Source organism: Equus quagga, chromosome 2 (genome assembly GCF_021613505.1).
Source record: "Equus quagga isolate Etosha38 chromosome 2, UCLA_HA_Equagga_1.0, whole genome shotgun sequence".
NCBI classification, from domain to species: Eukaryota; Metazoa; Chordata; class Mammalia; order Perissodactyla; family Equidae; genus Equus; species Equus quagga.
The window spans coordinates 122,762,226-122,789,197 of NC_060268.1; the positions used below are offsets into that span (position 1 = coordinate 122,762,226).

The following is a 26,972-nucleotide window of genomic DNA, read 5'->3' on the forward strand; positions in this document are numbered from 1 at the left end:
AACTTTATTCAAATCATTCCACCACACTCCTTAACCCACTCCAGTGTAGGGGCAAGGCCAAGGGTAGAGGAAAGAGAAAAACTAAATTTACACCCTCAGCACCGCATTGCCCGGACACACCCCAATGGACGGCACTCACCATGAGGGCCCTGAGCCATCCAGAAAGGTTCCATTGTGTTCCACAGTTCATGTTTAAAAATACAAGGTAGACTCTAATACAGTTTTCACTAAAATGGTTAACATGAAGATTTAGCATTTGAAGGGAATATCTTTGTTCCTGGGTTGTTCTCTTATGTAGAAGATCTCAGTACCAGATCATGCAGTACAAACAAGATGATACTATATTTAGAGACTTGCATTTTTACCTGGTACGTACCAGTCCCTTTTTAATTTTATTGTGGGCAGTGACCAAATCACTTTGGAGATTCAATTCAAGTCAACAAAATATATCTAATGCAGATTATTGAGCACTATCCTACTGAACACAAAGAAGAAGGTATTCAAGGACTGTACAGCACGTTGGAAGTATGACAGTTATATCAATAACTACTGCAAAAGGGCGAATTGAGTCTAAGTGCTATGCTACAGAGATAAAGAGCCAAGAAGAGAATGAGATGAAACTCCAGGAGGCAGAATAAAAAAGAAGAGGATGTTGAGCTGGCTCTTAACAATGGGTAGGATTTTGAACAGACAGAGGCCTGGGAAGGAGGAAGTGGTCATTTTAGGGAAGGGACTACATAGACAAAGAATGGAAGTATGAAAATATGCTCAGAATATTTGAATAAAAAGATTAGTTGATGAAAAAGCCTAAAAGATAGGCTGGAACTAGGTGTTGGAAGATCTTGAATATTGAGCTAAAGAGTTTGCCTTATTTTGTAGGTATGCAGATACCATACGAAGTTTAAGGCCTGGGGCCAGCTCGTGGCATAGTGGTTAAGTTTGCGCATTCTCCTTTGAGGGCCGGGGTTCACAGGTTCGGATCCCGGGCACAGACCTAACACTGCTCATGAAGCCATGCTGTGGCAGCATACCACATAAAACAGAGGAAGATTGGCAATAGATGTTAGCTCAGGGCCAGTCTTCCTCACACAAGAAAAAAGTTTAAGGCCTGAATCACTGCTATGTATATCAGAAATTACAATATATTTATGAACAACTTATGAATGGTGGCCAAAAAAACCTCCATAACAAGACAATTGGATTTGCCCTTAGAACTGATCACAACTAGGACTCTGCAAAATAAAAATGGTGAACTCCTGGTAAGATGGCCCTCCATGGGATAACTAGATCAGAAAAGAATAAATAAGACTAGGGTAATATTTATTTTAATAACCAAAATGTTACCTGAAATACAAAAATAATTTTAAAAAATACTTCAAAAAAGAATATCTTTCAAAGTCAATGTCAACAAATTATACAAATCAGTCCAAAACTGCTAAACAGTTATTTTACACCCAGACTTTAATATTTTAATATATAATAATACATATTTAGACACAACATATTTCTTCATGATTTTCCTTGAGCACATTTGCATTGTGGTTTTTGCATTTGATGTGCCTTATGAAAATTACATGATTTCCCAAATTTTCCTTCTTCGAGTTTAAAATCAGACAAATTACAATCTGGTAATGAAGAAGTATAGAGTCCCAAGTGACAGATTTTCACGTGCTCAGAAATGACTATTATCATCGAATACCTGACCTTCGTGTTATTTGGGTATTTTGAATCAATTCTCAAAATGTAGCCTTAATACTACATTTATACATCCAATTGAATATAAACAAGGAGAAAAAAATTACCAATTTTTTTTACATTATCCCGTGCATACTTTTATATGTTATTCTGATTTTAATTGAGGAGACTCAGAAAATACAAATGTGTAACAAAAATACTTCTTGGGCAACCTCTAGATACAAACATTGTAATAATTTCCATAATAGACAAGGGAAATTAACTAAACAAGATAGTTATTTCTACTAGAGAGGCTCAAAGGATAGGCTATCGAAAGCATTGTTTTTCTAAATAGAAACATCCCTTTCCTGCTCTGTACTGTACAAGATTATAGGCAAAATTTTAGGAAGCTGAAAATCCTTTTAAATAACACTTCCTTTAGCTTTAATTGCAAATAATTGCCTCTTTTGGTGCTAATGAGCATGAGCACCACAGAATGGAATGTAATTCTGCCGGTTCATTCAGGGTAATGGCTTTGTGAGCTGGTGACACTGCACAGAGAACTAGTCTCAATTTCCTAGAGTACAATAAGTGAGCAGCAGTAAATTTTTCACTTGAGGAAGATTTTCCAACCTATGTAAATATAAATAGAAAATCCATTATCTATTGATAAAAACAACAAAGTAGATTAAATAAAGTTTTGTGTGTTATTCTTTCCTTTAACAGCCATCAGCTTCCTGGATCATGAAAGTAAATAAAGCACTTCACTTACTGAAATCAATGAGAAACCGTCCAAATCCTTGCCTTTGGTGCTGGGGCATGATCATTATGCAGGAGACATTATACTTCTGCTGGCAAAGCTTTTCCTGAGGGAAGGAGAAACAGATCAAGTATGTCAGAGCTCTGCTGAAGTGGGCACTTCCCTGCACCTGCCACTGTCCTTGTACAATAGTCCACTAAGGTGAGCCAATGTGTTAGGTCAGGATCAAGCAGAATAATCCTACTGTGTTAATCAATCCAACTATCAGCTAATGAGAAACCATGAACTCCAGGCATGTCTCTCAATTACGTCTTTATTCTTGAAAGTCAACACCATAAAATATGAATAAAGAATCCAAGGAAATATGAGCTTTTCAAATGAAACAGAACACAAACAGTATAGAACAAATGCTTTCCTTGCCCAGACAACTTGGGAGACGGGGAAAAAAACCAGCCAGAGACTCACCCAGTGGGTAAGTTAGGACTTAGCCTGCTATCTTGTTAAATAACTTACAACTCTGCAACAGCAATCTGTCTTCTGCCTTTGATCAAATGCCCCAGTGAAACTAAAATAGTCTATGTGTGGATAGATTTGCACAAATATATTTCGTCTATGAATAAAAAGTCATAGTAGAAAGCTAGAGAAACAATTAGCCTGCATTTCAAACCAGGAAAACAAAAAAGACAACAGCAACAAGAAACCCCAAAGCCTCCAAACAAAAGTGAGGCCAAAATATTACCAACAGTCTGAAACCAAGAGGAAGATTGGAAAGAATACGGTGGGAAACAGTTCTTATAGTTAAGGAAAAATATGAAATTTTCATGGCATGTGGCATCAGAGCAGCAATATTTTATTCAGAGTACACAGAAGCCGCTAAAACCTACACAGAGGAAATCTGGAAAAGGCTTTCAAGGTTGTGAGTGCTCTGGCCAAGTATAAACCACAAATAAGACTGACCACAAACAGTACTAACCACATCAAAGAATCACTTCAGAACACCCAGATCTTTAATGAACCTATTTGAAAGATCACAGGAAATGGTTGCGGGAAAAACCCTACAGGGCAGAATTAAAGATTTCTTTGTGAAAAAGATGTGCTCCCAACCTTTCCACATTTGTAGCTGTCTGTGGAGTCTCTGAGAAATGAAGAGGAAGAAATAATGTGTCAGTTTTCTTAAGAAACTGGATTGTCCATCACTAGATAAACAAATGAAAAGCAAAGGTTCAAAAAATCAGTCTATTTTGCAAAGTTAGAGAAATGGGTCACTCTGTCTAAAAAGAGATGCACTCTGGATTAAAAGGATTCAACCTTGATGGCATTCTTTTCTTTGTCCCAAACTATTCCTAATTTTAGGAGATTTAAAACAAATAACCCAATAGTGGTCCTCCCCCCAACCCCCTTTAACACGTTACTACAGCTAAATTTTAAACTATGGATAAAATAACTGCTCCTTCTGTCCTTCCCATTTAGAGACATCCATTATGTGCTTGGAAAGTCACATGTATGCAATGATTTACAGTGAACTTCTCTAGGTCACCTTGGCCATCCTCTGGCTATAACCTCTAGAATTCGGTTTAAGTATAACCCCAAAGGGCCATAGTCCTTCACACTCCAAATGACATATTAGAATATGGTTTAATTTGCTAGTCTTTTAAGATGTTTATTTTTTAGATTAATTTTTGTTTTATTACCCTGTCAAAGAATATTAGTATTCTGCGTATGGTAAGAAATGACAGTAGGTGCTGCCATATTATAAAAGAAGCTGAAAAAATGAGAAAAGTTTAGCTTGTTCTAAGTAAAACGTTGGGCCCCCCGGAGGAAGAGACTCGAACCACAAGAATCACCATTAACTGTAGACCCAGAGGCCAGCTTGAGAAGGCAGGACAAGGACAGCAGGTACCACTAAGGATTTATGTTTAAACTCAGACACATTTAAAGAAACACCATTTTCTAACAGGAAGACAACTGTGACCACTATGCTTTTTAACTCTTTGGAGAAAAAGATCTTTAAACACCTATATGAAAGGTAGGATGTTTTATAAATAAAATCATATAAATAGATTTCCTTTTTATTGTTTTATTTTGTGTTAATTCTCTGTCATCTTTTGAATCTGTAAAGTGCAAATTAACTTTCTTCTTTTTCGTTTTAAAGCTTTACCAAATATGTGGATTAAAACATTGAGGCTGTTACACATGAGTTCTGTCACTTATTGGTATTTTTCTCTACAGTTGGTCCCTCAGTTGATTCTTAAATTTAGAACAATTAACAGTTTGCAAAGGACTTTCATTTATATCTTTTGATCTTCCATGAAAATAACACTTCTATAAGGCATTCCATTTACATTATGCAAGAGTAGGTTCATTAAAATTCACTTATCTGATCACCTACTATGTAAAAATATACCATAAAATAAATAAAATATAGAGTTCGGATCATTTACCTTCTGCCTGGAAGTCTTAGTTACCATCTTAGCACAATGAACTATTTCCTAGGTGCCTAAGAAAAGTGAAGGTCATTACCTGGTAAATATCTCCAAACCCAGCTTTCCTTTATTGCATATGAGTTATTGTTTCTCAGAAGCCTTTGAACAGAAGAATGTGAGAGAAATCTCTCTAAACCAGTGAAAAAGACAAACTATATCCACTCAATATGTCAAGGGCTTGCTTCCCTATGTCAACAGCTGGAGATACTTTGGCTTTCTAAAGGTGAGGCTGCTTTAGATCTTAAAACAATAGCACAGAGAATAGGAGACGAAAGAGTAAAAGTAGTCATTATACCAGCTTGACTGTCCAAATGCCAACATTCCAACTCACTGAAATACTGATGACCAGAGAAGGAATGCAACGAGGAGAAATGAGAATTATCTCTTAAATGCTACATTACACTGAAACCTTCTGGTTGACACCATTTAGGGGGAAAGGGGAAATAAGCTTAACATTTAGAAAATCAAAGATGCTGGGTGGTCTGCCAGACAGCAATTATAAGGTTAGGTAGGCACTGACAGTCAAGATAGCAAGCAGTGCTGAGGTCCTTTACACACTTCCTAGGCACGATGTTTATTGTTTTTGTTTTAAATGAGCTCTAAACAAGAATGTGAGCTTTTCAGAAATATGTGTCACTTATTCAAATTAGAGTCATAAAAAAGCCCTGTTCAAAGAATTGGGCTCTACCAAAAACATTTTAAAAAGAAAATTAAGGTCATACTGGCTCTTGTTTTACCTTAGAGAAGTATCCAACCAGATGACAGCCCTTTTCATCATTTTTTGTAAGGACATAAAAAAGGAAGGGCTCGACATCATAATACAACGTTTTGTGGTCCAGGAAGAGCTTGGCTAACAAGCAAAGGTTTTGGCAATAAATTTTGCTCATATTCCCATCAACCTAGCAAAGAGAAACAGACAACATTATTTAACATAAAAATATCACTCAATATAAAATTGTTTCTTTTATATGGTATTTTGTAAAGTATATAATTCTATTTCTAAAACCCAAACTGATAGATTAAAACACTCCATTAAACAAGTATAAAGTTAACCAGTAAACAGCTGTCACTTGGCAAATCAGAAGTCCACCTTTTCTCTAAATTAGAGTAAATTTAAGGTAGCTTAAAGAGAAATTTAGGAAGAAAAGAAAGGCCAAACCACTAACAGAGAAGTAGTTTTTATTTGCAATTTATTATGAGTAAAAAATGATCAGGCATGCCCTCTCTATTTGAATCAAGTAAATCTGAATTAAAGAAATGTAAACACATTAAAATACTGCTCAAGAAAGTTAAACTTTATGCTGCTTTTAAAAGGGCTTCCCTTAAAAATAAAATAAATGAACTGTATTATTCTGATTCCACAGAAGTGTAGATTAGCAAAAGAGGTTTCCATTTTTATTTTATGCCAAGCATCTTTAAATATAATTGGAAAAGATAAAATTTCTACGTTGGGAATACTTATAGAGAAAGTGAGATGAATTTCAACCTACAATAAGTACCATAATTACCGTTTACTTCTCTTCAAAATAAAAAAATCAAGCTGTGATACTGATGATTATAGACAGGAGGCTAGGCACAGATGGCAATTTCTTTGATCAAATGTAGTTACTTGTTGAAAACAGAAAGCACAGCAGATTCAAGAAGAATTTTCCTAGCACTTTTCTTAGGGGAAATGGATATTTGCTAACCAGAGCTCTTTAACAATGAACTTGACCGTTCTCAAGTCTCCTGTGGACCATACAGGTTCTCATATTGCACAAATTATTTTTAGACTTCATATAACTATTTCCCTTGGATGAAACCTAGGTCCCACACATAGCAACATAATCAAATATGGGCAACGGGCACAGAGGATACAATTCTCTCTTTAATTAAAGGAAGTTTCTAAGTATTTGGGAGTATGGTCCTTTCGGAAATGGTAGTATGTTACAAAAAGGAAAGATGAAGATGTATCCATCTGTGAACCAGAAAAACAGAGAGGACAACGTTGAAGCAAAATTCTTATTAATTGTGACAGGTCTAATATGGCCTGATTTCAAGAGGGACAGATAAAGAGAAGATAGGAAAGTAGCAATCCGTGACTATTCTTCATTTATTTCATAAGTTACTTAGGAGACAGCTAAGAGCAAAGTATCCCACGTGCTGCATACTCTACGTATTAAGTCAGATTCTAAAAGAGTGACCTTGACACTTATCCAATCCAACTACTTCAATTATTTTTATGAATAAATTTTACAAATATACTCCTGATATTTCCCTCTCATCTCTGTATGGTCCAAAAGCACCTGCCCTGAAACAGCAGACCATTCTTATCAGCCATTCTTATCAGCCTAACAAGATTGATTCTCTTACTCCTGGAGGAGACTATCCCTGGATTTATGAGAGCTTCAACCCCACAGGCAGATACATTCATGCTGATTTATTTAACAATTATTTAAAGTCAACAAAGTGTTTTGCCTTTTGGGAAACAATGAGAGAATGATTTTTATTTTATTTTGGTTAGAAGAAAGGATCCAAGGCAACAAGGAAGGAACCAATAGGAAAGTTGAACTTGTGACATTAGTTAAGCCTCAACTGAGAACAAGTCTGTTGTCTCAACTGGTTGGAGCTGGATAGCATCCCAAAACTAGCAACAGGAAGGACATGCAAGTTGCATTTGGCTTTCCCTCTAGCCCAGTGGTCCTCATTGGGGGTAATTCTGCCCCCCAGGGGACAGTTTTGGTTGTTCCATCCAGAGGGGATGTGGTGCCACTGGCATTTAGTGCACAGTGGCCAGGGATGCCGCTAAAAATCCTACAATGCACAGGATGCCCCCTAAACCAAACAATTATCCAGTCTGAAATGTGAATAGAGCCCAGGTTCAGAAACCCTATCCCTACCATCTACTAAGAAGTAACATATAAACAAATCTTCCTACAACAATCCCTTCCTTCCTTCAAGCTTGCCAAAAGAGCCTGATATAACTAGTAAGAGGGGCCTTAAAAAAATCATAAGACACAATGGAATACTACTCAGCCATAAAAAAGGACAAAATTGGCCCATTCACAGCAACGTGGATGGACCTCGAGGGTATTATGTTAAGCGAAATAAGCCAGTCAGAGAAAGACGAACTCTATATGACTCCACTCATAGGTGGAAGTTAATATATTGACAAGGAGATCTGATCGGTGGTTACCAGGGAAAAGGGGGGATGGGGGGAGGGCACAAAGGGGGAAGTGGTGTACCCACAACATGACTAACAATAATGTACAACTGAAATCTCACAAGGTTGTAATCTATCATAACATTCATAAAAAAAAAAAAAATCATAAGACAGCTGAAGTTACCTGTGTTCTCTGATCAGTTTTGAGAAAAAGTAGTGGGCCTAAGCTTATCTGACAGAGGGAACCTGGTCCATAACCTATGGAATGACCCTCCTATATTAAATATAATGCAAGACATCACAGACCAGAACTAAAGAGAAATGTGGGGCAGAACAATACATTTCAGTCTAAACAACTCAGAAAAAGAATCCTAAGGTAAAACTGTATTTCAGAGAAAGGAGATATGTCTGCTGTGCAAGGAAGGCTTGTTCTGAGCACCCAGGAATGAAAACAATTCACCAAAATGGGTACCAGAGAAGAAAATAAGTCAGGGAAATAGACGTGCTCAACTGGAGTGAAGAAAATAAAGGAGAGAATTAAGAAGTCCCATGAATAGGCAATAACATGAAAGAAAGGCATGGTCTCCTCACAGTACAACTGACTCAGCTAAACTGGATCCCTGAAACTGACAATAAAACATGATTAAACAATGAAATGACAGAGAGGCAAAGACTTTCTGCTACTAAATCAATTTTGAAAACACAAAATGTCTTTAAGAACCCACAATGACAGACACATGGCCACAAGGGGTTCCTGTGAACAGCAGAGTTCTCCAGGGGTGGCCATCCACCCAGATTGGGGGGAGTCCCAACATCTGCTGGGGTCTCACCCAAAGGATTATCCACCCTGCCAAGAAATGGGTGGAAACACAGGTGGCTGTGTATTGAGGAGATATGTACAGCTGCTCAATCCCCTGGAAGAGTGAACACCTGCCAGACATTGGCTGGAGCTGCTGAAAAAAGCTAATTTCTCCTGCCAAGGAAAGTAGAGTTTACAAAGCACTGAGGAGATCATAAATTCACTGGTGAATATATCTGGTGCAGACACGGATTTAGGGGAAGACAAAATAAGTTAATGTGATGAAGAAGGAATTTATCATCAACCTAAATGGTTGCTTAATATGGTTAGATAAACATTCCAAAACATAGGGATATTTTAAAGAGTGGTCTGAATTTCAATGCCAAAACTGAATATACTTTGTACCTTCTAGAAACAAATCAGTACATAGCCAACACTTAGAAGTGCTAGGTTTCGAAAGTTGAGTTTTTTTTATTTACACATGCTTACCTCAAATACTGAAAGGTCTTTCCTCCGGTAAATTTCATTTGCTGGAGGATGAAACCATCCACATTTCTTTGAGTGTCTTAACAAAATATTTTTACTTTTCATATATTTAAGACAGAATTCACACAGGTAAAGCTTTGGTAATCTGTTAAAATTTTAAAATCAAAGAATCTATGAGATTGATGATACTGTTTAGGCAAAATTATTAAATATTGTTCAATTTTCTCTAAATCATAAAAAGGCTGTATAATAGTATTTGAACGAAGCAGTTTCAAAAAACAAAAAGAAAGCCAGTAATAAAGAGTATGTACAAACCGTACATTATTTTTCAGTATAATAATATTTGCTGTCTTTACTCTGTGAACAAATCATTTGTTTCCTTAGAAATATCCTACTGAAAGAAAGGTTTTCATACTTGGAATCACTACTCTAAAAACCAACAATAAGGATGGCATCCTGTCAGGCAACCATGCATACTTTTCAAATTTCAGATTTAATGTCATAGTTTCAACAGTTTTACATATATGGTCAGTGGTATAAATGTAACAATCTTTTACTCAGAGAGAAGTGAATTCATTATTTTTTAAAATGATCTGTGTACTTATAAGGCAGAGAAGTCCTAGAATTTAGTTGTTTCCATTTCTACTTATAGATTTCTACTTTAAAGTTATTATCATAGTTAGATATGATCTAAAGCAATAAAAGTAGAAAAATCAAAAGACCTTATGCGTTTTTACCAATTCTACTGACTCTTTGAGTAACATTAGACAGCTTTCTTTCCTCTGCTGACTTTTTTTTCCACCTTAAAAATTGTAACATTGGGGCCAGGCCAGTGGTGTAGTGGTTAAGTTTGCACTCTCCGCTTCAGCGGCCCAGGGTTTGTAGGTTCGGATCCCGGGGGCAGACCCGGCACTGCTCATCAGGTCATGCTGTGGTGGCATCCCACAAAAAGTAGAGGAAGATTGGCACAGATGTTAGCCCAGGACCAATCCTCCTCACCAAAAAAAAAAAATACATGGATATATATATATGTAACATCAAAAAAAAATTGTAACATTTCTTATTTGTACCCTATCATGCTTAAATGGACACTTCTAGTATTTATAAGGAAATGTTTAGAAGTACATTCAAGGTCTTTGCGGTATAAGAATGGGGAAAAAGGTTTTGGGGGTAGTTAGATACAGACTCAGATAAGAGTAATTTCAAATCTTGGACTTGCAAATTTTATTCAAAGCTCTCAGACCACATGACTTATGACTACCCATGCAAATTAAAGCTCATAAGTATCTTTTAAAAATTGTTCAAGAACACAAAGCCAAGTGATACAAGTTGGGGAGACAAACCAAGACTCCTGACTCTTAGTATGCCACTTAACTTCTAGAACACCCTCCCTATTTCCTCCAGTTAGATGACTGGCCAGACATTCATGTGGTAAAGAAAAGGACAATATCTATTCTAGAAGAAAAGCAAGTTTGTGATTTACCAGAAATTTTGTAGGCTAAAACATTTGAGAAGATATTAATAAAGTAAACCCTGATGCACCTGAAATCTGTTTACAACATACCCATTTTTAGACATATTAGTTCAAGACAATTTCATACCTACCTTAGTTCAAGACAAAAGAAAACTCTAGTACCATTATTTTGTCTTCATTTTTAACAAGTTAGTCACAAATGGCTCTAAAACTCTAAAAGTAAAGATTTGGGGAAGGGTCTCTTAAGGCTACTTACTCCTACCTACTTTCTTCCATTTTTCCTTCTTTTGCTACATTTCTATAAAAAACTTAAAATAGCAGAAATTAGAGAGAAAACTAATAGGCCTAATTAGAAAAATGAAAAAGGCAAATGAGAAGAAACTACCCAATATTTTACAAAGGCTAACTTTTTCCCCCGATTTAGTTTCATACACAAACATCATTTACCCAATTAACCAAAGGAAGAAAGCATGGTGTAGAAGCTAAAAGACAAAATTTACAATGCCTGTGTACCTAAGGAGTGTAAGGAGTTTACACAGAGCAGTGAATACTATAAAAAGGTGCTGGTAAAAGTAATAGTTTTGGAAGCACTTACAATCAGCTGTCAAAATTTATGTCTTAAAAGTCATCTAATTCCTGCTTTAGAATCAAGAATCTTCCTTCCTCACATATATGACATTGAAGTGATATACCTGCCAGGCTTATTCCATTACCTTGCATATTCCTGTGGGTAAGGCGAGGAGTACCAGGTTTGGATTTCATATTTCCCAAATTCTATTACAGAAGGGTACCGGCCACAGTCTTCTACTCCACTTTCACACTCTATTTTCTGTCAGACAGAAAGAAAAGAAAATAAACAAAATATAAGCAATAGAAGAGGATTTTGCTTCTTTCAAGAAGGGAAATGACCAGAATACTAATATTAATCGTCAATTTTCATATTGTTGAAAAAACATTATATAGGTCCTTGTGAAATAAACTTTGTATAAGATTCATATATAAACAAACTAATACTCTAATAAACAGTATCACCAAGACAGAAAATGAGTACAATATAAACATATATGAATATCTATTGAACTGAATTCAATAATCTCTTGCAATGTATTAAAACCGAGGAAATCCTAAGATGATGTGGCTTTATACACTCTTACAGTCCCTTGTTCCTCCATGAAGTAGTATTTACCCCAATTGTAATGAAATAATCAATTGTGAAGTCTGCAGTTTCACATCCATCTCCCCCTCCTCCCCTGACTCCCACGCAGGAAGCTACATGAGGTGAAGACTCTGCCTGCCTGATTCACTGTGGTACTCTCAGTGTCTAGCACAGTGCCTCACACAGACAAGAAACGTCCGTGAATGAAAAAGCCAGTGTTACCGTGCTGGAAAGAAAGGGCTTGAGATTTAACAGTATCTTTCAGATCATAGCCTGCTGTTCATCATGTCTATCTATGAATGCCAGAAGTAGGCTGAAAAAACAGGAGTATTTAAGGACTTCAAATCTCAAAGATTGGGGGAAATCTTGACATTTATCTTAGCAAAAGGAAAAACAACACAAACCATACCGAGGGGGCAAAATAAGGAATGGAAATATCCAATAGCCCCTAAAGTAGAAACCATCAGACGTATTTAGCCCAAGTGGCTGCTACTAAAAAAATAAAGCTTAAGAACCTATGGACAGCCCCCAGCCCGCAAAAAACGGCAGTGAGGGGGGAAGGAGTCCATCTGTGACTATTGTGCCATAGAAACTGAATGTGGTCTACTGACATAAGAAAGTCACAATCCGTAACAAATTTGTCTTTGAGAAATCCAATAGCTTTACCTTTTAATGTTTTTCTGACAATAAGCTAAGCAGAGTTAATATTTTAAGTGGAACCATTTAAAGAAATTACTGGACAATGAATATAAAAGTGACTACAACTGATCACGCAACACAATATTGCCTTCATCAATGCCAAAGAGTTAAAATTATGAGACATTGTTCATATGGCTGGCCATCTGTGTCGGAAAAAGTATTGGTAAATTTAAAAGCGATGTTCTTCTTTTGCTAATGGTTTAAAATTGCTATTTTCTAAATCTGAACAAAAATATTCAGACTTCTATTCCTCCACACCAAGAAGTGTTTTTCAAAATCTGCCTCAACTGCTGCTACTCTGGTCTATTTTGTGAGACCAGCTGAGCTCTTTCCAACTTTTAAGAGTGGAGACAACTCTACAGAGTCATTGCTTTTGAGTGTACAGTCAACAAAAATTATCATAACAGTTAAAGAACCACAAAGGATTTGGAGGGGAGTCTCTATAAAATCAAAGCAGCAATTTCATAATAGTCATACATACAGAAGTCACATATTATCCTTGTTACTATAATGTGGTATCCTGGCCTTACCTCCCAAGAAAGTTCCTGGGCTTGCTTAAAAACATCCAAATCCTCTTCAGTAACGGTATCCTTGTTTCCAACCACATTTATATCTGTACTTTCTTGTTTGACGCTTATTTTGATTTCAGTATCTGTCATTTAAAACCAGCAGAAAGGGTATTCACTGACTTGAATGACAAGTAACCACCATATATTACCAAAATGATACCAAATTAGCATAGTGGGCAAATAGGGATCTTTTTTTTTTTTTAACCTTTCTAAGCTTTTACATCTAAGTACTGCTCATAGATTCAGCAGTACCCTTTCCTTGCTGTGCCCAAATTTTTATTTGAATTATCAGTCATCTTTTTATAGCTTCAATAAATAAATGAGGGAAAGTAAGAATACAAAGCAAAATCATATTTTTCAACCAAGATTAGAAGTTATATCAATGACTAGTTATAGAATTCCCATTATCACTTTTGAGATAATAAAATCTACCACTTTGTCCAAATGAGACATTTTTGTTTTTTGTTTTATAAAGGGTAGCAAATCTAACGGGCCAATTTGTTAGATGAAATTATGAAATCAGTTTTCTCCCTAAGGTGAATACACACATGGACACACACACATCCAGAAGCACACTTCACAGAATCACAGATCAGGCTTTGTTGAGAAGGAAGCAGGATGAACTTTGTCATGAGAATGCAATGGAGCAGAGGGAAATGAGGAGCTGAGATCCCCCTGGTGGAAGCATGACAGCGCACAACCAAACAGTGCCGTGATGAAGAGGCGGCATGGGAAAGAACATGGCAGAAGCATGACAGTGGCTACTCATGCGGGACTACAAAGCCATAAGCAACGCTATGGAGGCATCTGGGGGGGTCCTAGTGTCACTACGAATGGAAATAAATAATAAAAGGTGGGAGAGTATTAGTTGGAAAAACAACATTTTAGAGGTTTAGTCAGTATTAGAAAAAGGTCAAAGTTTCACTGCTTCTGTATGAAAGTGAAGTGAGAACAAGAGAAATAGCTAAGACCTATGTGACAAATAGGAATTGATTTATTTATTTTTGGGGGGGTTGGGAAAAAGGGACGGGACGCAGGTTTGGTTGGAGCTTTGACCTTTTGCTTACCATCATCCTGATCAGGTTTAATCCTTCCGTCTGTCAAGCTCCCCTTCCCTGGTGAGGGGGTCCCCATCTGAGGGGTCACTTTATATTTTAATCTGCCTAGCATCCTGTGCTTTTTAAGGAAAGTTGTTCGCTTGAAGTGAGCAATTGCTTTAAAAATACGTCCTCTAGCCATCCCCCAGCTAGAGGAGGAGGAGTGAGAAATAAACCTACTTCTAATATCTCTTTTTCCAAAGAAATGGGCTTTAGATTTTGCCGTGGAAGATAATTCAGTTTTACGACGCATACGTTTGGGTGGTGCATAACTTGGGTGTCCCTTTTTCCGAGACTGTCCCTGAGTGGTATAGATATGAGAAAGTCCATCAAAGAGTGCCTTCAGCTGGCTGTTATTAGTAAGACTGCTAAAGGAGGGCACACTGGACTGGCTGGAAGAACTCTGGGGAGAGGTAGAAGAAGTGGAAGTGCTGGACTTTTGTGAACTGGGGCTCTGACCAGAGATGGGGGTTGGGGGTGGAAGTGAAGAAGGTGGAGGTTTTAGCTTTTGTGTGGTACCTGTAGCCAACACATGAGAAGTGCATGACTGTTTCTGAGAGACCTTTTTCCTTGGACGATAGTGCTTTGAAAAGTCTATTATTTCACCTCGTGATCTGCGACCATCAGGTGATGGTGTGAAAAACTTAGTAAGGCCATCAATAAGCCCTTTGGTTTTCTTGTTAACTTTAAGTGTAGAGGCAGAAATGTAGGTGGAGGTGGTGGTGATTTTGGTGGTGGCACCAGGCCGAGTGGGGTCTGTAACAGCCAATCTGCTGCTTGAGTCCTTCCCAGATGCAGCATGACCAGATGAAGGTGTGGTACAGACTTTAGTCTTTTGACCCCTACCAGGTGACCCCCTTCCTGTGAATGCATTCATGGATCCTTCATCACTGGTTACAGACCTAGGCAAAAATTTAGAGAATAGTATCAGCATTTAATAATAGAATTATAAAGGTATCTAAAACAAATTTATAGCAACTAGATGCATTCAATGTGCTTAAACTTAAGAAACAGAATTGCAACCCTAACAACTGTTTTTGTGTGTGCCTCCACTGAGATGTTTCTCTGTGAAGCAGGTAGCAGCAACTACACTGGCATGTTATGATTCTCCCATGGCCCATCCAACAGGTACTGGAAAAATCCATGTGGACCCAAGGGCAATATAAGTAAGAAACTTTTGGAAGAGATTAAAAGAACACCCAATGCTTTCATTATAATTAAATTCAAATGCTACCCCTTGTGCTGTCACAAATAATTATGACTTCCTGAAATGTCTTTTTAAAAGTATTAAAGGAAATGTCATAAGTGTTACAAAAGAATAAGCTTATCTAATCTTTAGTTAGAAGCAATTTTAACTCAATTTGAAAACTATATCAATCGAATTTGGGTTTTTTAAAAAATAGAAAACATTAAAAGATACCCTCTTCCTCTCAGCAGTTTTTGCTTAGAATGATAAGATAACCAATAATACTCTCTAAGCAGAGGAGACAATTAATTATAGCATAAAATATTGCTGAAAAAAGGACAACAATAGCAAAAAACTGAAGAAATGATTAAAGAAAAGCTACAGCGGGTCAGACATGACATGGAAAATCTGGTGAAGAAGCAGCACATTTACCATGGTCATTATCAGACACTGGTGTCAGAATCTTTATACACTGGTTCTGACTGCTAGTTTACTTCATTTGACGCTGGTTCTGCCCATACAGCTGTGTGGTCAACAGAGAATGGAGGTCACTCCACTAACACAGCTGCTTACGGGAACAGCAGCTGCCTGCCTTCACCTCAGGCTAGAGCTTGGAAAGCTACCCATTTTGCAGCAGAATTTTATACAATAGAAACATTTGCATGTGAATTATGGCAGTGCTGGGACCCAAGAATGCACTTTAAAAATTATCAATTTAGCTGAAGGCTAATAATGAAGAAATGGAAGCCTGAAAATGATATGATATTGAATTATAAAAAAATCTTAAGTAATTACAAATACAAGAGCACATTTTAGTGGTCATCTTGTACATAAAGATTTAATGAACAGTTTCGGCAGTCAGCTGAAGGGGAGGCTGGTGCAGATGACCGCGGCAAGCTACTAGGCTCATCTGAGGCGGTCAAGCACCCGGAGCTCTGCCCGACGCCACCAATTCAGCCAAATCAGGTTAACGCTGGAGATCTCTAGTGTCACAGTGAGAGTTACCAATAAACAACTCATTCAGGCTACAATGTTTCACATTAGAATGCTGCATTTGGACTGTATCTGGAATCGATTGCCCAGAAAGGATAATAAGCTTATAAAGCATGTAAAAAGGAAAACTCCCTAGACTGTCTTAAAAATTCCTAAGCTCAAAGGACAATTTTGGACAAACAAAAAGTTAGGATTGGTGCCAGATGCAATTTTCAGCTGTGTCCTTTGTTTAGAAAGTTTATATCCTAATTTGGTTCTTTTAATTGGGCCCTGAGGATACAGTCCCATTTTGAGAACAATGCTTACACAGAACGAATGCAAAAACATACAATTTCTACTTCAAATGATGCTAACATGAAAGATTTTATTCATAAGTGTGTTTCATGTTTGCCTCCAGAAATTAACAAAAATTCCACTTAAAAATGCCACCAGTTAAAGGATTTTCACAGAAAACTCTAGAAGGGAGCACGCATCTTCTGTTTCTCCTTTGAGAGATAAAGGTGCAGGAGGTTACTGTTTACCTGAGAGCAGGTAATACAGTGAATTGCTTCAGACAAAATTAGGGGGAAAAGACTAAGCAAGTGAGCAAGATACCCGCTGTTTGTTCACGGTGTGCGCGCAGTGTGTGTGGAGCACCTCATTTCTACATGACAATGACCCTTTCACTAAGCCTAAAGAGATGGGCAATGGTCTTATTGATAGAACTGCTTGAGATATGCAAGGCCACTGATTTTATCTGTAAACACCTGATTTAAGGTTGATAGTCAAATCTATACTCTACGCAGGTTAAAAAAAATACACCCATTTCACTTCTTTTCTTTTCTCTGCTTTGCCAAGTAACTCCTGCTAAATGTTCTACTCGGCTTTAATGGCCACTATACGGCAACAGTCTAGTGGAAATGGGGTTATCATAGTATATCTGCAGGCCACTGTAGAGTATTTTGTATGTCTGTCTGCACACATGTGCACATACCAAACGGTCCTAACTCTTTGGGGACAAACATGAGGACAGTCATTTGCAGTTTTCTCAGAAGCTCCTATTTCATAAAAGGTATCTTAAAAAGCTGTAATACTAACTAAATTAGCATCAGAAAAGAGAAGTATCTTTCTAAAATGTTATCTGGAGCAACAAAAGAGATTCATTATAGACATGGACCAATCCCTCTCTTGTTTTAAAATTCCCATAAAAATACTTATACAATTAAGCGCTTGTAATGTTCAGCCAGTAATAAAATAGGCTGAATGACTGTTTCCAATTCTGACATTCCGCTTCCATCCTACTGCTTGAAAAATGTCATTTGGCATCACAGATACTGCCAACAGAAGACCCCAAAATGCCAACTGTAATTAAAAATTTTATTTTCAAAAAATTTCCACAGCTTATGCTAATAGGAAAAATATTCCTCATCCCTTGAGTTTGTAAAAATGATACTAAACGGTTAATGGAATCTAAGGGGGTTACAATCACCTATATTTTAAAGCACAACATAAAAGATTTCTTTTGATAAGATCTCAACCTACAACAATCGTTGCTTTAATTTATTTTTCGGTCGTCCAATGGGTTTTGCATATCGTCGTTTTATTTGTGCAGCTTTCTCATGAAGTAGTTTTCTTCCCTTTTTCTTTGGTCTGCAGACTTGGCAAATCCACATCCCTGAATTAATATATATATGAGAAAAATATTTTAATGTTTCATTTTAGGAGAGATATTAAATATAAACTGCAGCTGTAATAAGCTGCCCAAGGATGCCTGTATGCAGAACTTTACTGCAGAAGGAGGATTATTCCCTTTGTTATTCTCCTCCAGAAGCCATCAGTAACGGTCAATAGCCCCTGGGTCAAGGGAGTGAGAGCAGAGGGCTGCCCATATCTCAGAACCCCTCCATAAGGCTTTTCCCAACATGTTACCAAGCCTCCCTCCACCACATAAACACACATGAAAACCCAATCCTGTCAGAGATTGTATATCTGTTGATTTGAGGAAGATATTTTCAAGTCAATCAGTTTTTGGAACTTTTGAAAAAAAAAATGTGTTTTGTCATATCTGGAAATTTCCACACTAAAAAAATTATCTGTATAAAATATAATTTTTAAATTAAAACAGCAAAATTTTAAGTACAATGGAACTACAATAATTAAAACTATACATCTCGCATAGGAAAATAGGTCAATGGATGAGAATTGAAAGACCAGAGCAACTGAAGCCTACAGAAAAAATTCAGCATTCAAAAAGGTCTTATTTCAAATCAGTAGGGAAAAGATGAAATGATTCAGTAAGTGGTGATAGAACAAATAGCTATCTATCTGGAAGGAAAAGAATTATTTCCTATCCTTTATGAAAATAAATTCTAGGCAGATGAATATTATAATATGACAAAATTAAATGTTACAAGTACCAAGAAAAATATGTGGATATTTATATAGGCTAAGCATGACTGACATTTAAGACTGAAGCCATAAAGAAAAAGATTCATGGATTTGACTACATAAAAATATAAAGAACTTCTGCAAATCAGTAAGAAAAAGGTGAAAACCTCAATAGAAAAATGATTAATGGATAAAAACAGGCACTTTACAAAGATGATATACAAACAGCCAATAATCAACCACAAAAAATGATCAATCTCACTGCTTAAAGAAAAAAATTATCAATCTTTTCTCTATTATCAAATTGGTAAAAATTTAAAATAAAAACACCATTTGATTAATCTAAGACACTATTGACTCAGATGCATCTGATTTCAAAGATGTTAAGTGTAAAAAAAAAAATGTGTCAGACAACGAAATATAGTAACAGTCAGTGTTGGTCATAATACTTGGAAACAGCTATTTTCATACACTGGTGGTGGGTCTGAAAACTGATACAACCTTTCATGTACATAGCCTCTGATCCAGCAATTCCTCCCTAGGAATTTATCTTAAGGCAATAATTATGTATGGAAAAAATTGGAAACATTTGTAATATCCACCATAGAGGATTAGTTAAATAAGTTATGATTTTTTATACATGGCATTGCAAAAATCAAATACATTCAGGAAGTACCCAGGTATAATATACGTGACTGGATCAAGCTGGGATTTAAGACAATGGAGAGTAGCAAGATTGGGGCAAATTGGAGCACACATACTCTACATAAGGAGTCAAATTCAAAATTTTTAAAATACTGTACCAGCTCTTCTATAATACATTTAGAGAAGTCTTTAAAATATATACAATCTTGTACCAACAAAGCATATCTGTGTCCCATAGTCACCAGGTTTGTAACCCCCACTCTATACACTATAGAGTTCTATATACTACACAGTTATTAAAAACTATGTTTAGGAGAATATTTAATGATGTGGGAATGCTAGAATCTATTGTTAAGAGGGGAAAAACATAAGATTACAAAAACATGTACAGAATGTTCCATTTCTTTTCAAAAGGATGTGCGGAGGCAGAGAAGGGATTTCTAACTGATTGTTCTTTTCATTCCTTCTTGTCAATCTCTATTTTCTAAATCTTTCACAATGTAAATATATAAATTTTGTAATAAGGCAAAGTAATTTTTAATGTTTAATAGATTATAAAATGAGAAAAAGGAGACTGAGCTAGGCTTACTTACACAATAGAAACGAAAATTCTTATTCTCTATGGATATATCCATAAGACAGTTCAGATGTTCATGTACAAAATGTCAACTAATGGCCAAGAAAATGGTGATGGCTCCTGTTGTAGGACTTTGGAGTCATCATTATCACCATCATCAAAAATAGGTAATTTCCTACCTCTGAACACAGTACTGAAGAATATGGAGTGTATTCTAAACTTTTGACCTACCTAATCTAAACTTATTCTAATAGGGGAGTGCTTTTTGGAGAGGAATGGTCTTTTTTATCCCTGTGTCTAAATCAGTCTTTATTACACACATTACCCTCAAACTAAATGCTTTTACACTCCTCTGTTTACAACCTGTGCCAAACCCAAAAGTATAAGGAAGGTGGGAGGGATGAAAAAATGCCTCAGGAACCTGTATACCTCTGAGCTGTCAGACATCACGACAAGGCTAATGAGTATGTAATAAAACACATTTTTAATACAGTTTAAAAGTTCACCTTTTGGCATTCTGGAAAGTGGGGGGTCACAGCACTCCATATGGAATCCTCTATCACAGGAGTCACAAAAAAGCATATTATCCTGTAATACAGCATATTAGAGACTAATTGAGACTGAAATCAACTGTAAAATGCCACAATTCTTATGTTATCCGATTAATAGTAATAAAATGTAATGAAGGAGCACCGCCATCCCTGTTGAAATCTGACATTTGTGTATTTAAAACTTTAAAAAGAAAATAGCCACAGTCTACAAAAAAGAAAAACTTTAACACTGAAAACTAACAATTTACCTGGAGATGGACTATTGAGAGTCATACTCACTGCATTTTTGCCTTGGATTCTACATGCACTGCAGGTCTTGCATTCGATGCACTGCCATCTTAAGGCCTTTACATTTGTTGTTAATTCAGGACAAAATTTCAAACAGGATGGGTGTCCTATAAGAATAAAAAGCAAATTGCTTTATGGGAATGGTGCCTGAGATTTTTTTTTTTAAGATTTTATTTTTTCCTTTTTCTCCCCAAAGCCCCCCCCCCCGTACATAGTTGTATATTCTTCGTTGTGGGTTCTTCTAGTTGTGGCATGTGGGACGCTGCCTCAGCATGGTTTGATGAGCAGTGCCATGTCCACGCCCAGGATTCGAACCAACGAAACACTGGGCCGCCTGCAGCAGAGCGCGCAAACTTAACCACTCGGCCACGGGGCCAGCCCCGTACCTGAGATTTTTTAAACTTCCTTTCCCTAAGACTTAGTCGATAGCAATGATGTCAGCCAAAGAAACTTAACAACTTGAAAATACAAAAAGATCAGAGAATCCATGGTATACTTTCCTTTCTGCCTTTTCTTTCCCCGTATGTACTGCAGTGACTGTACAAATGTTTTCCCTAAGAGAAATTTGGAAAATTTATACCAATTCCAATCACAAGTCTTGGAGAACTTGAAGATAACGTATGCTCAGATCATGTTCTCCTGTGTCTTCTGTTAAAGCTCCTGCCCTCGCCATCTTCATCAACCACCATTTACCCAAAGTGTTCTGGTCTGCCAGACTGAGTGGAGTGCTGAAGTGCAAACAATTCCTGCTCTCTGTGTGTGATGAAATCATAAAACTTCAAACAACAGTTAGCTAAATAAAAAACTGGGGCTGCTTAACATAATGTAACTACAAATGCTAAAACAAAACAAAACAAAACAAAACAAGAGTATACAAAGAATATCCCATTGCTGGGATATACAAAGAAGATACTATTGCTATCTTGCCCCCAAATCCCTGAATTTAAATTCTGGAAGTAAGAGCAGAAACATTGAATTTGAGAGGTCAGAAGTTGAAAGATCCAGGTCAATAGAATACGTCAAAAAGCACACCCTCGGCAGGCTTCCCCAATTTTTCTGAGTATTTAGCTTTTCCACACTGTTTCGGGTACACTTTTCATCTAGCAGCTCTCACTTCACAGAGCAAATCTGGAGGCCCTGAGGGGCTACGTCATTCAAGGAAGCCAGCCAGGCCGCAGTGAGTAATAGATTCCTCCAAAAGGCTTGGGGAGTGCAAGCCTAGACTCTTTGAAAGGCAGTTCAGTTTAAAATCTGATGGTCTTTTATCACATAAACCTGAGATCTCCAAACTTGATTTTATTTTTCTAAATCTGGTTTTAAAATAGTAAGAACATTAGCAAATCCCATGTGAAAGAACTTATAACCAAGCTGCAAAAGAAACCTGAAGGGTAATAAAGAAAAGCAGATTCTGCAATTTCAAAACTGTTTTATAATTTCCTGACTTTGGCAGGCTCATTGTTTAAATATGTATTTTGGGTTGCTGCCAAAAAGGTCCTCCTCCCTAAAGCTTAACAGGTGCTTCATAAAATTCCACCCACCAAGAGATTGGGCTTTTTGAAGTAAAAACATTCAAAATCAATCATCAATGCTGTTAATAAAAGCGCACTATTCCTGAGTTAAAAAAAAAAAAACCAACTCAACATCTGTATTTAAGATGTTGAGCAAATAAAATGTTGTCATAGGATTGCGACCTCAGGCAGAAGAGACACCCAGGCATTTAACCTACCACACCATTCTTTTACAAGGGCTTCTCTCACTCAAATGAATGCCCAGGGGTGGGGGAGTTAAATATATAAAAATGATATCAATCACCTCTTTCTGCTCAGGAACAGCAAACAAAGACAGCTTGCTTGTCGACTTTGAGAAGTATACTCTGAAGGGGGAGGGGAGAGGTCTTACCTTGATCAGGGAGTACTTTCCCCCTTATATGGTGAGGGGGATAAAAATTCAAGTTTTAAAGAACAGCAATTTAAATTCCACCCTTAAAATGGGTCCCATCAGTTTAAAAGTATACCATTTACTTCTCTTTTTTTCAGCCTTTTTACGACTTCCTGTAAGTCATACATCACTAGCACATATGACCTCAATTTCATGCACTAAATTTTTCTCTACATTAAAATCTGCTTTTGTACTCTGTAGCTTAATATTCAGTAACTAAGGGTAATTCACATCATATTATAGCTCACTATTTATTCTCACAGGTATGCTTTGAAAAATACTTTTTAGTAATTATACATTTTGAAGATTAATGGATTTCAGCCACTTTCAATCAAGAGTGAGGAATACTCTACTTCTTTTTGCTTTCTCTCACTTTAAGCAATATTATATCTCAACTAGTACCATTTAAGCTACCCTGTCAAATTTTAAAATCTCCAGCCTATCTTTCCTTTAGGCAGCAATCGTACCTTTATTTAGCTCAAGAGAATTGGCCATAGATCCCTTCCAGCTCTGAATTTCTATGATTTTGTAAAGGATGCTGAGGGATGAAGAAACATTTCCATTGTATTTTCTCATGACCAACTTTAAATTAACACAAAAGACTAACTGAGTCTTGGTATACTCCTCACAATCTATAGTAATTAGATAAAGGACAACAGTGCTACTGATAATGTAATTCCTTACCTCCCATTTAGCCATTCCATAAACTCACAAATTCCCTCTAAAATTCGGGTTCTCTCTGCTGACAAAATTCTTAATGGTTTGTCTTTCTGGATTTGTTTTATTTTTGTGGTTTGCAATTTATCATATTTGAGAGCATAATACGTATTCATTCACTCATTCATTCTTACTACAAACACATATTAAGCACTAGAAGCTTATAACAGTTTTATCTAGTAAAACTAAAGGGATACTGCTTAAAATTAAACAAGTACCGATGAGACCACAAACGAGTAGAAATGATTTTTGGAGGAAGTACTGTGGTAGAAAAAAGGCATAGGCTCTGTAGCAGACAGAATAACGCCCCCAAAGAGGTCTCTGCTATAACCCCTGTAACCTGTAAATATATTGCCTGACATGGCAAAAGGGACTTTGTAGATGTGACTAAGGGCACAGGCTTTGTGATGGGGAGATTATCCTGGATGATCTGGGTAGACCCTATCTAATCACAAGTACTTAAAAGCAGAGAACCTTTTCCAGCTAGGTTAGTAAGATGAGATGAAAGGAGGAAGAGGAGAGATGCAAAGCAGGAGAAGGACTCCAGCCAGCTTTGCTAGCTTTGAAGACGGAAGAAGGGGGGTCCCACAAGCCAAGGAATATGGGTGGCCTCTAGAAGCAGGGAACGACCCTCACCAGAGAGAAAGCAAGAAAATGGGGATCTCACTCCTACAAACACAAGGAACTGAATTCTGTCAACAACTTTGTGGTAACTTGTTACAGCAGCAATGAAAAACTAATAAGGACTCAGGCAGTGGGTCCCTCGGACTAGCTATCTAACCAACCACCAGTCCATCTGAGACCAGTGAGGAAAAAGACAGACAATTCAGATCATATAGTCTAAAAGGAGAAATAGACATTAAACAAGAATTAAATTAACGCGTGACAATGGGTGGCTCAGAGATAGGGAAGAATCTAGCAGGAGGTTAAAGGAAGACCTTCCTATAGAAGAGACCCGAAGGATGAATGAGGTTAGATGGGACGAGAGGAGGGGCAGGACAGGAGAAGTTAGCATGTGCAGAGGGAGAGAACAACATGGTACATTTAAGGAGTGGAAAAAGGTTCAATGTGACTAGTGTGCAGAATATGAAAGGGATGGTGATGTGGAAGGGAGTTAAGAGGAGCCCAGTCCAGGAAAGTTTTCTAGGCTATATTAAAGAATGGATTTCTTAAGGGTAATTGGTAGCCACTAAAAAAAATTCTGTGATTTAGGGGCCAGCCCGGTGGCATAGTGGTTGGGTTTGTGTGCTCTGCTCTGGGGGCTCAGGGTTCACAGGTTTGGATCCGGGCACAGACCTACACACCACTCATCAGGCCATGCTGTGGTGGCATCCCATATACAAAATAGAGGAAGATTGGCATGGATGTTAGCTCAGGGCCAATCTTCCTCACCAAAAAAAATAAAATAAAATAAAAAACAAATCTGTGATTAGTTTTATAATTTAAAAAAGTAACTTAGGCTGCAGTATGGAAAACCGGTGAGGGGAAAGAGGGTCAAGATGAGATTTAGGTTACTATAATAGCAGACTGACTGGGTTTGGTGGGGGTGTGGATATACTGAGGATGTAGGATATTTATTAGGACACAGAATCAATGTATTTTTGGTGATTCCTTGGTGTGAGAGAAAAGGACAGAGGATGGTTTGTGGAACTGAATGAGTACGAATGGCACCCATGCTCATTCACAGTCACAGCACACCTGTGAGCCGGTGGGTGCCATTTGCTGAAATAAGAAATCCCTGAGGAGAAGCTAGACCTTGTTTGTTTGCTGAGATTTCTGTTGTTACTGTTGTGGTGGTTGTTTTGGGGTGGAGGCAGCAGTGCAAGCTTGATAAGCTGTTTTGGATATTAATTCTGGGGAGCCTATGGGGTGTCCAAGTGGAGAAGTTTTGGAGGCATTTACACCCGAGGTCTGGAGCTCAGGAGAAGACCTGAAGCAAAGGAACAAACACAGAGCCAAGGACAGAGGCCTGAAGAAACACTGAAGGGATGAAGAGAGGCCCAGGAGCTAACAAAAGATGTGGAAGGAAGTGGTAGAGAGAAAACACAGAGAACACAATACCACAGAAGTCAAAGCAAGAGAACATTTCAAGGAAAAAGATCCTTAGGTCAAACATGGCTGAGAGGAGTATCTGATGTGGACTGAAAGATGTCCATTAGCTTCTGACGAAGACTGAAAAGTGACCTTTAGATTTTGCTACATGGAGGTCACTTTTAATCCCGACAAGCACAATTTTAGTGAAATAACAGGCCAAAGCAAGGTTTCTGCTTCCTGTTTCTCCACTTGGATGGTCAATCCAGCTTTGGGCTTGTGGAGGGTGGGGCTCATCAATCCTTCCTCCTCCATCCCTATCTATTCCTCTTTGGATTACATCTTTAGGTTTCTTTCTAGTCAGGGGTCTCCTTCTCAACCTAATTATTCAATCTGTGTCTACTCAGTGCAAAACCGGACGACTAACCAACCAATCCCTGGGTTTTCTCACAGTGATCTTAAGAAACTAGCGATCTTTTTTGTATACCTATGTATCCATATAATGCACCTACTAGCTCACTCTGGAAGCAGAAGGCAGGCCAAGTTTGCTCAGGGTTAACACACAAATAAAGACAAACCCAGAGAGACTTCAAGTCTCCTGAGTGCAGACTGATATTCGACCTCACAGCTCTTGCTCCCTTTACTATACAAAGGTGATTTTTCTTCCTCTCCCAACTGCATCACAGCAGTTTTTCTCTGTCTCCAGTTTCAATGAGCTTCCACTTAGAATGATGCTGTAATTTTGAACTGTGCACTTATCTTAGATTTGCTAATTTGAAAACACACATGCACACAAGTCATCTGTAAGTAAGATTTAACCACCCAGCATTCTAAGCAGCAGACACAAAATTTCATTTGGTATAATATCTAATACTTACGTGAAGCTAATTAAACATAATTTGGTCTTAATGAGGCAAAGAGAATGTAACAGTGTTAATTTCAAAGTAGGCTGATCCATGAAAGTCAAGTAAAATCCGTTCCTAGTCCCAACATTTCGATAGACCTGAAGACTATCTGATGATTCTCATATTCACATTAGTGTTTAGAATAATCTTCCACATTTATGTAATGTTTTATAGTTACTAATAATCTTCATATCATTATCTCATTGGATCCTTACAACAATCCTGGGGACGCAGGCTGCAGACGTCACCCTCTGCATTTTACAGATATGGAAAACTGCAGCTAAACCTCCAGCAAGCAGAAGAGAATTGGAACACCACATTTGGGGCTCCTTGCATCACGCACCTCACCTCACATTTTACTACCTGCAAACTTGATTTTCAAAAGAATTTTTAGCAGGAAAAAAATAGTTAAAGAAAATATTGCCCATTTGCAAC

The 26,972-nt window shown here is 37.4% G+C and overlaps 1 protein-coding gene across 5 annotated transcripts in view; it reads right to left on the minus strand.

The window, feature by feature from the left end:
• Positions 1–26,972, minus strand: part of KAT6B (lysine acetyltransferase 6B) — a 185,944-nt gene that overhangs the window by 32,272 nt on the left and 126,700 nt on the right. For 3 of the 5 annotated variants that reach the window (XM_046653484.1, XM_046653483.1, XM_046653485.1), the window contains exons 5-13: positions 20,938–21,053; positions 20,614–20,695; positions 18,040–18,172; positions 14,310–15,241; positions 13,204–13,325; positions 11,532–11,647; positions 9,348–9,489; positions 5,655–5,816; positions 2,447–2,540 (exon numbers count right to left, since the gene is read on the minus strand). In XM_046653484.1, coding sequence (XP_046509440.1) covers positions 2,447–2,540; positions 5,655–5,816; positions 9,348–9,489; positions 11,532–11,647; positions 13,204–13,325; positions 14,310–15,241; positions 18,040–18,172; positions 20,614–20,695; positions 20,938–21,053 — 1,899 coding nt within the window. The remainder of the gene's footprint in view (positions 1–2,446; positions 2,541–5,654; positions 5,817–9,347; positions 9,490–11,531; positions 11,648–13,203; positions 13,326–14,309; positions 15,242–18,039; positions 18,173–20,613; positions 20,696–20,937; positions 21,054–26,972) is intronic. The other 2 variants (XM_046653487.1, XM_046653488.1) reach the window with 2 other exon arrangements.